At 39.7% G+C, this 10,432-nt stretch overlaps 1 protein-coding gene across 1 annotated transcript; it reads left to right on the top strand.

Moving 5' to 3' along the window:
* Nucleotides 1–5,048: 5,048 nt before the first annotated feature.
* On the top strand, nt 5,049–7,479 carry LOC104460434 (leucine-rich repeat-containing protein 4C-like). Its single transcript, XM_010080389.1, is given in 2 exon segments — nt 5,049–5,397; nt 5,399–7,479. Coding segments are annotated over 2 exon segments (1,905 nt in total). The 5' UTR covers nt 5,049–5,083; the 3' UTR covers nt 6,990–7,479.
* Nucleotides 7,480–10,432: the final 2,953 nt, after the last annotated feature.

Here is a 10,432-nt window from a genome sequence, read left to right as displayed (position 1 = left end):
GAAAATCCTGACCATGTCCCAGTGCAAAACAGTGAAACACAGAAAAAGGAGAACAGTTTGCATTGTGAGTGTTTTGATTTATCTGGTCTCATGAGTCATCAGTCTGCATTGCAGGGCTGCCTATCTCTTTGGCCTCCACTGTACTTAACTAAAAATAAAATAAAACCCAAATAGTTAAAGCTTCTGGGCTTTGAAACCTCCCAGGTTTTTAGGCATTATCGCAATGGCTCCCTAAACTGTTGTTGAGACTTTTAAAGTCCTATAGCAGTGAAAAAGGAAAACTGATTTTTAAGAATGGAGGAAAAGACACAGAGCTATATAGTTGCAGTGATTTGAGTTTTCACTGTAAAACAGTCTGTTTAAAAAAATACCCAAACACCTCAGACAGGAGCCAATCCATGAGAAAAATAAAAAAATAAGATTAGGAAGAGAAAGATATGAGATCTGCTGTAACCCAGTTTACTGATTTGGCATTATGATTATTGCAATGCTCTATTGAGAACGTAGAGTGTGTTCCTTGGTTGCCAGCAAAGACATTCAATGGAGATGAAGAACGGTGTTGTTGTGCTGTACACGGGCAGAGAAGGCATTTGTACTTCTCTTGAACTGAAAGCTCTAGTCCTCTGGGGTTCAGCCAGGTGGAAAGGAATTTCAGGATGGAAAAGCCAGGGAGGAGAGCAGGAGGATGTGGTGAGTGAATCCCTGACGACGTGGTTCCATCAGCCCAACCCTTCGCAACCATATGGGGACACGAAGCGGAGGCTGTAGGAGTGTTCGCAGAGCAGATGTTGGTAGAGGATTTCTGACCCCCGTGGGGCTCCCTGCCCACAGTTCAGTCTCTGTTCTGGGATGAGGGTTTACCCTCATGTCTTTCAGTATTTTGTGCAGCCAGAACAGATTGTGTGCTTGTCTCACGGTCTCTACGCTGAAATTCCCTTGGCTTCCTCTGCTGGCATTGCTGCCAAAAGGGGATCAGTCTCAGGCCCCGGGGGCATTCAGAGTTCCTGAAAAGTGAGTCAGAAGAGTCACTTCTGCATAAGGTCATCCCGGGATTTAGACCTGTTTTTTATCGCTCTGCTCCATGCTCTGCTCCATGCGGAAACTATTTTCAGTTCTCTGGTCCTGATACTCCTGGAAGAGGCTTCCTAGCGTAATTAGCTGCTCGACACACCTGGCTCCTCTTCATATGTTTGGAAATCTGCCATTTAATTTGCAACTGGAGAGTGGCTTGTTTACTAAGAAGTGCAGATATTTTTACAAAGGGTTTTTCTCTCAAAACCCTCTTTAAAAGGGTGTGATGTACAGCATGCATAGCTGTGTTACATAAAGTGAAGCAAAGGTGCATTTTCTGAATGCATCCGTGTATTTGTCAACTTGAAAAAAGTTGAAAAAAAGTGATGTGGTTGTGCCTCATCCTGACATTTTCTAGCACATGGCTGAGGGAGAGTTGTGATGATTTAACCATGCTTTACTTGCAATTTAACTGTGATGTACCTGTGATGATTTAATTTTACTGTGATGGTTTAATCACCTGATATCTGATCAACTCTATCTGTATTTTCAATGCAGTGACATACAGCATCAGACCTCATTTTTTGATGGCAGATATACAGCACCAACCAAAGGGTGTTCATACAGTATCATCCACCATTTATTGGGATGAAGCCATGGCCTTTGCGCTGCACCACTCCGCTGCTGAGACAGTTGATCATAGACCCACAGACTAGACAGAAAGCTAAGTATGAGTTGCCAACAGCAACTAAACTGCCAGTGATCCAGCTAAGGGTCACTGGAGCTTGGGAAAAGATCTTTGCCACCTGCCATCCCTCATTAGGCAGACCTTTGGGAATGGTGGAGGAGTTCACCTTTGTAATCAAAGCCCACCATGGCAGGAAAATCCTTTAGAGATGAGAGTGAGTATAGTCACTTTCTCCTGGTAAAATCACAAAGAGACATCAAAGCACACCAGGCCTAAGACCTAGTTACAAAAAAATAGAAAAACGAACTGTGAGTTCCATTACAACGCCCATAAGGAAGACTTCTCTGCATACCCGTTTGGCAAAGTTACTTTCAAGAGCATAACTACAGCATCTCTCAAGCTGTCGCTAAGGAAAGCTGCACTGAGCATATCTGCAGAGGTAGATTAGCTTTGTCATTCCTTGCTTCATCTTCTGCATTGGATGTTAAAGACGACAATGCTTTTTGCACAAAGGAAAACGTGTAGTACATCGAGACTAACTAAATATCAGACAGGCTATAGAGAAGAGTGCACGCATATCAAAGGTCAATTGGAAAAAAGATTTTTTTGATTCAGTGGAAACAGGAAACAAAACAAAGAGCTCTCCATATATGTATATGTATGTCTCCATGGCCATAAAGAGAATATACGTCACTGTGCTAAAGCGACTGATGATATATGCTTTGTAATTAGACCAATGTCACAGACAGACTTAAGGTCATGTTTGGAAACACATTTAATAGTTGTGTGGTGTCTGGGGAACTGGCTGTGCAGTAAGGAAATTCTTAGCATTTTAAACTACATTTTAAATCCATACAGCAGAGGGCACTAGTGTTATTGAATTGACCATAGAGTTGATATTTTGCTACTAGAAAAATTAAAGGAAAAAAAAAACTCTTAGAAGACACAGAGTTGTCAACAGAGACTAAAGAAGCCAGATGATGGTCTGTGTTGCATGTGTGGATTTATAAAAGTAAATCTTAATGTGTCTCTAGCATAATAGACAGATACTGAATAGCAAATTAGTATGGAGTTCCAGATGGGGCTTTGTGTAAAGCCCATAAAAATATTTCCACAATGTTCTTCAAGGCTTTAAATTAATTTTTCACTCTGTTTTTGTGCTGGCTGATTTTTTCCAGGGTATTTCCATCGTGTTTATGATTTAAAATTACCCTGATGCGAAATGAAGGCACCAAGACTTCGTGAATACTCCTGAAATACTGAAGACTACTGAATAGTACTAAAAAAAACTCCAACTAGTGGCAAACAAAAATGCTAATACAATCACATTAATGTGATTGAAGATGGTTAATTACTATTCGACAGCAAAATTCATGGACCACAGATCTTACCTAAGGAGCCTGATATTGACATTAGACTCATTGACATAATTCTTTTAGCCACAATGGACAGATTCTTCTTCATGATAGTGTAAGAAATATGGGAACCAGGTCCTTTGTATCCCCTTTTTGCAGATAGTTCTACTACAGCTGTATTTTTGATGTAAAGGAACTTGAATTTGAGTGGTTAGTTTGAGAGTGTTGCTCCATAGATTGCATGCAGCACCTCTGATGAGAGAATTGCCTTTGTAAACCTGCAGTGAAAAGGACGGTATCTACAGCAGCCACCCCTCATCTGATCTAGTATGTTCTCCTAAACCCATGAAACCCATGATCAGCAGGACTGTTGTTGGCAGAGGGAAGGGATGGAGAGCTGGGAGCAGAAACATCTAATGCTACAGCCACAGGGTTCTCTAGAGTCATAGGGCAGAAGCATGAGCCACAGAAAGAGACTGCTCAAGGTTGCAAAACACATTAGTTTCATGAATCTTTCATAACAAGAATTATGTGTTATAAATAGCACCTACAGAGCGAATCAAACAAACAGACACAGCCCAGACTTTCTAATTCCCGTTCACAGATTTTTAACCATTGTATCGGCTTTCTCTGCAGTAAATTATTAAAAGTGAGATGAGAATGTATGCTAGTTCTGAAACATTATAACAGGCTTTTTAAAAATGCAGAAATGAATTCTCAAAAACACATTGTCTGAATACATAATTAGAAAAAAAAAGTCTTTCATTAAATGAATTGCTGTGAAATGCAAGTCAATATATTTTTTCCTGTTTTTTTTTTTAAAGAAAGATAGCTTTTTTTTTTTTTTTTTTTTTCACAAAATGAAACAACATTTCCTTACAGTATTTTGTTTTACTGAATACATGTAATATGCATCTGGGCGCTCCAGGTTATAAATATGCTTTAAGCTTGTTATAATTTATAAGACTTCACTTTTTGGCTGACTTATAGGAAATTTCATTAATCTCTACAGCAGAAGGACCTTGCACTGAGCAGCAGATTGAAAATGGACTGAGGGCTGGGGGCTTTAAGAACTGCCACAAATGACTCAGTACTGAAATTCTTAAAATGGTAATAATCATTTGTGGTGTAAAGGTATTTTTTCCACTTACAGTACAATCTGTAGGATTTCTTAAAGGTGCCAATGAAACTGCCAACCTTGAAGCTACAGAGATGCTTTTCAGCATTCAAATGACTATGCTTATTTCTGTGTTCAGCATGCATTTGCTAGCGAGTGTTTCTCTGCTGCTGGTGCCAAACATAAGAATTGAGGAGGAAATATCATGAAATTGGATGATGCTGTTTAACAGTAGGGGAGGCTGGTGTTCAGCACATTTCTTTTGTATTTTATTTTTTTAATTTGAAATAGGCAAGATCTTGCCCTGACATTTGCATGACCTGCTACACTCAGTATTAAAGGTTTTAGTTCTAGTTAAACTCCGATGCAGGAATCACTTTTGTGTAGACAAAGATTTCCACCCCTACAAAACAGGTGTCTCCGCTGCTTGCTCTTTATATTACCTGTTGTCTTGTCTTATAATGGGTCAAGAAGGTTAACACCTTGAATATTCTGATGATTCCTGTCTAAGTCGTTTTTGCCTTTTGAGGCCCTTGTCTCTTCTTTCAACTCTCCTCCTGAGTTAGAATACTTCTTTTAGGTATCCACTGCTGTTGAACTTATCTGCCATCCAACTATGTGTGTTATACATGGGAATGAGCAGGAAAAGCTAGTGTCTGGCTTTTTCTTATCTCCTTGCCAGTTACAGCTGACATACATAGCTGTACAAGAAACAAAATATTGGAGTTTCTATAGCTGTTCTCACCACAGAGTTTCATGACATTGGTTGAGTTGACTGAAAGGACTTGAGAAGTCTTTATTCAGAAAGCACACAAGTATTTGAGATTAATTTAATGTTCTCCTTCTTCCTTCTTTCTTTCTTTCTTTCAGGCTATTCAAACTCCACGAGGACCAACACCAAATAAATTATGAATGTTGAACAAGATGACCTTACATCCACAGCAGATAATGATAGGTCCTAGGTTTAACAGGGCCCTATTTGACCCCCTGCTTGTGGTGCTGTTGGCTCTTCAGCTTCTTGTGGTGGCTGGTCTAGTGAGGGCTCAGACTTGCCCTTCTGTCTGCTCCTGCAGTAACCAGTTCAGTAAAGTGATTTGTGTACGGAAAAATCTGAGAGACGTGCCAGACGGCATCTCCACCAACACCCGGTTGCTCAATCTCCATGAGAACCAGATCCAAATCATTAAAGTTAATAGCTTCAAGCATCTGAGGCACCTAGAAATCCTTGAATCACATCAGAACAATTGAAATAGGGGCTTTCAATGGTCTGGCCAATCTCAACACTTTGGAACTCTTTGACAATCGTCTGACCACTATCCCAAATGGGGCTTTTGTATACCTGTCAAAACTGAAGGAACTGTGGTTGAGAAACAACCCCATTGAGAGCATCCCTTCTTATGCTTTTAACAGAATCCCTTCTCTCCGGAGGCTGGATTTGGGAGAATTGAAGAGGCTTTCATACATCTCAGAAGGTGCCTTTGAAGGTCTGTCCAACTTGAGGTATTTGAACCTTGCCATGTGCAATCTTCGAGAGATTCCTAACCTCACCCCACTTGTAAAACTGGACGAGTTAGATCTTTCTGGGAACCACCTGACTGCCATCCGGCCGGGTTCTTTCCAGGGGTTAATGCATCTTCAGAAATTGTGGATGATACAGTCCCAGATTCAAGTGATAGAAAGGAATGCTTTTGATAACCTTCAGTCACTTGTAGAGATCAATCTGGCACACAACAATCTAACACTACTGCCTCACGACCTGTTCACACCACTCCGCCTAGAGAGGATCCACTTGCATCACAACCCTTGGAACTGCAACTGTGATATCCTTTGGCTGAGCTGGTGGATTAAAGACAAGGCACCCTCCAACACTGCGTGCTGTGCCCGTTGCCACACACCTCCCAGTTTAAAAGGAAGGTACATTGGTGAGCTGGACCTGAATTACTTCACATGTTATGCTCCCGTCATAGTGGAGCCACCAGCAGACCTCAACGTCACGGAAGGCATGGCTGCAGAGATGAAGTGCCGGGCATCAACCTCCCTGACCTCTGTATCGTGGATTACTCCAAACGGATCTGTTATGACACATGGGGCGTACAGAGTTCGGATTGCCGTGCTCAGTGATGGCACATTAAATTTTACAAAGGTAACTGTGCAAGACACGGGTTTGTATACATGCATGGTGAGTAACTCTGTTGGGAACACCACAGCTTCGGCCACGCTGAATGTGACTGCCCTAGATAACCCTGGTTACACGTACTTTTCAACTGTCACAGTAGAGACTGTGGAACCTTCTCAGGATGAGGCACAGACCACAGACCAGGTTGGGCCCACACCAGTTACCAACTGGGAGACCACTAACATGACAACCTCACTCACTCCACAGAGCACAAGATCAACAGAAAAAACATTCACCATTCCTGTGACGGACGCAAATAACGGGATCCCGGGAATAGATGAGGTTATGAAGACTACCAAAATCATAATTGGTTGTTTTGTGGCTATCACTCTCATGGCTGCTGTGATGCTGGTAATTTTCTACAAAATGAGGAAACAGCATCACCGGCAGAACCACCATGCTCCAACACGGACTGTAGAGATCATTAATGTGGATGATGAGCTTACAGGTGACACACCTATAGAGAGTCACTTGCCCATGCCAGCAATAGAGCATGAGCACCTAAATCACTATAACTCTTATAAGTCTCCTTTCAACCACACAACAACAGTTAACACAATAAATTCAATACACAGTTCAGTGCATGAACCGTTATTGATCCGAATGAACTCAAAAGACAATGTACAAGAGACTCAGATCTAAAACATTTATGACATTATGGGGTGGGGGTGGGGGCAAAAGATGGTTTATAAAACAAATGACAAAAATGACTGGGCTAAATCTACTGTTTCAAACAAGTGTCTTTACAAAGAAAAAGAAATTTATTTATTAAAAATTCTATTGTGATCTAAAGCAGACAAAATTATGTGTATTCCTCAAAACCTGTTTTTGCTGCACTTAATTACCCTCCTTGTTCCGTTGTTCCTCCTCAACCTACCCTGGTTCCCATTTGCCATATTTTTCATAGGAGATCTTGATTCCCTAAAAGAACTGGTCTAGGATATTTTGTAAGAATCCTGTTACACTTTGGGAATTTTTATGGTGAATTCTAGTGGTGAGATTTGGTCTATTTTGTCACTTTTTCTCTTTTTTTTCTTTTGTTTTCTCATGCCCTTTTTGAAATTATTCAACAGGGAATGGAATATTAACAGCAACTTTATAAGTGAGAAAAACAAACAAGCAAAACTTTTTTTTCCTCATGTAGTGATTTGCTCTGTATTTACCGAAAGCACCAATTTTCACCGTTCTGTGAAAAAAAAGAATGAAAAAGTAAAAAAAAAAAAAGAAATTAATTTACTTGTGAAAACCTATAAAACCCATGATCTTTTAAACAATTCTAGAACCAGAATTTGTAGTTCAAACACTAAACTAAGATTATAAATAAAATATTGTTTTTTTCTGTACTTGGATATAGCTCATTTTTAGTGTGGCTTTACACATCAACAGTTTGTTAAAATTCTTAGAATATTCTGCTGTGATGGTCCAAAACACAATCGCTTTAAAGAGAATAACTAAACCATTTTGGATCATTACTGAAGAATAGCATAGTTTTTATTTTAGTTTATGTAAGCAGCATACTGGCAAACAAGGGTATTTGACTTGTAATGCAAGATTAAGATCATTCCTCCTAATGGTGTTTTCAGTTATCTGTGCTATAATCATAAGATCTATTTCACAATACCAGGAGAGGTTTTGCAAGGATTTTCAGTTATCACTGAATTTGTTAGACAAAGCTGAATAATTTGTTCTGTTTTTTGTTATTTATGACTGTCAATAAGAAAATTCATCTTTATATCAAAGCTAGTGGTTCCGGTTCAGTTGTTTGGGTATTCCTAGACATAAATATGAAATATGTTTAGCTATCTATAATACCTGTTATCGGAAGTGTATCACTATGTGCAAAATGAAATCAAAATGCTGTTAATGGAGTAACTCACTGGAAGAAGTCTGAGGATTTTTGTTTAAAAAAAATAGAAAGAACAAAGCCAAATCAGAGAAGGTATAGGTTGCTGCAATTTGCATGACAGCTAGACTTCCATAGAGTAATCAGTTTACATTGATTTAAACTCAAAGTACTTTACCAATGGGAAATGTGCATCCTTTTCCTTTCTATCTATATACATTCTCTGGATTTAGCTTATTGGTATAGGAATGGTGTATACCTTGCATGTTGAAAGCTAAAAGGAGGGCTTTGCAAAAGAAAACCAGCTTCAGGACACTGTGTTCTTCCAAGCAGAATTTCTGCCAAATTAAACTACTTCATGCATTGGCAACTGAATAGAAGCATTTTAAGATGATTTCGACTAGGAAAAAGAATCACATATATCTGTGAATGTCTTTTCACCTATTTTCTTCCTTAACCACCCTTACTGTGAGTTTTCAGGGTCCTGTGCCAGGTAAATAATGTACTTAGTTCTTATCAAAATCTCTTTGGAGCTGTCTAGTACTCAAAAGCATGCAGGATGAACACCCTACTGAACCATATACTTCTATTTTGCAAATTTAAGAAGGAATTTCTGCTAAGTTGAGGGGGTAAATACCTCTTGCTGAATGCACAGTTCTCAAGGTTGCAAGTGAGTGTTGTAGTAAGAAGGCCTGAGTTAAAAGAGGACAAAGATAGGTGGAGATAGGTGACGACAAATTACACCCTGCAAGGAGTCTGATAAGTTTAATACAGAGTGAACCCAAAGTTCTATAATAATCTCAAAGAAACATTTGGCAAGACATTGTCCTTTGATGTACTACATGAAAAATAATGTCTACTCTAAGGAATTTTAATAGAGGATAAAGATGGACCTGAATGTAAAATGATGAATGATTCCTAGCTTTGTATATTTTTTCAAAGTGCATTACAGCATTTCATTGCTGATTTTTTTAAAGTATTGTGCTAGAGTCTGTACAGAAACACTGCAATTACACGTTGTTAATTGTACTTTGCCCATCTAGCTAGTAACATTGTGTCCATGACCAATGCTTATCTGAAAACTGAAAAAAATGTTTCCTGGAAACCTAGATCTCAGCCATCTGTAATCAATAGGTTTATGTTAAAATATTTTGACTGCTCTCTAACTAGTTTTTGTGAAAGCACTTATGGTCACCATGGCTTTATAAACAGGTAGTTTTTACTAACTCCTAAAGGTTATGCATAGGAGGCCTTTAAGAAAAAAAGGTATAGCCAAGAGGGACAATGGGTCAGTGACAATCTTTATTCCTCTTTGGAGTAACACAAAATAATACCAGTGACTGTTTTAAACAATACATACTTTGTTTCTGAGGATTAATCTGGTTTTATTGTCTAATTTAAAAAGTCAGATATTCCTCCTTGCTCATAATAAGTATAAAGAAAACACCAATTTGGTGTGTTTGGTCGGGTGAGTATATGTGTGTTATGTGGAAACCATATTACTTATGATTTTCCCAATATCTTACCTATCCTCACAGGAACCACAGAGATTATTTCTGACTCCTTCCTGCTTCTGAAAAACACCTGGTACTTTTGCAGATTAATCAAATACCAGAGTTAAAGAACATCACAATTCAAATTATAAACTGAGCTCCGCAATAAAGTGAGAAGAGTGCTGTGCTCTATTGTTTTGGTGCTTAAATGGCATGCCAGTGCAGCCTGTTACTGCTCCAGAGACTATAAAGTTAAGAATGAAGCCTGGGTCTCCTATGTAGAATCACAGAATCATAGAATGGTTTGGTCTGGAAGGGACCTTAAAGATCAAGTTCCACCCCCCCCTGCCATGGGCAGCCCGCCACTACACCAGGGGCCTCAAAGCCTCATCCAGCCTGGCCTTGACCCCCCCCAGGGATGGGGCATCCACAGCCAGGGCAACCTGGGCCACCACCTCACCACCCTCAGTGAAGATTTTCTTCTTTATATGTAATCTAAATCTGGCCTCTTTCAGTGTAAACCCGTTAATCGTCATCCTGTGGCTACATGCTCCTGTAAAAAGTCCCTCTCCATCTTTCCTCTAGCCCCCTTCAGGTACTGAAATACTACTGCTATAAGGTCTCCCCAAAGCCTTCTCTTCTCCAGGCTGAACAACCCCAACTCTCTCAGCCTTCCTGGTATGGGAGGTTCTCCAGCTCTCTCACCATCTTTGTGGCCTGCTCTGGACTCGCTCCAACAGGTCCAGGTC

This window comes from Pterocles gutturalis, unplaced genomic scaffold (assembly GCF_000699245.1).
Source record: "Pterocles gutturalis isolate BGI_N339 unplaced genomic scaffold, ASM69924v1 scaffold14159, whole genome shotgun sequence".
NCBI lineage: Eukaryota > Metazoa > Chordata > Aves > Pterocliformes > Pteroclidae > Pterocles > Pterocles gutturalis.
The sequence above is the reverse complement of the archived record's forward strand: the minus strand, read 5'-3'. Positions and strand labels throughout refer to the sequence as shown.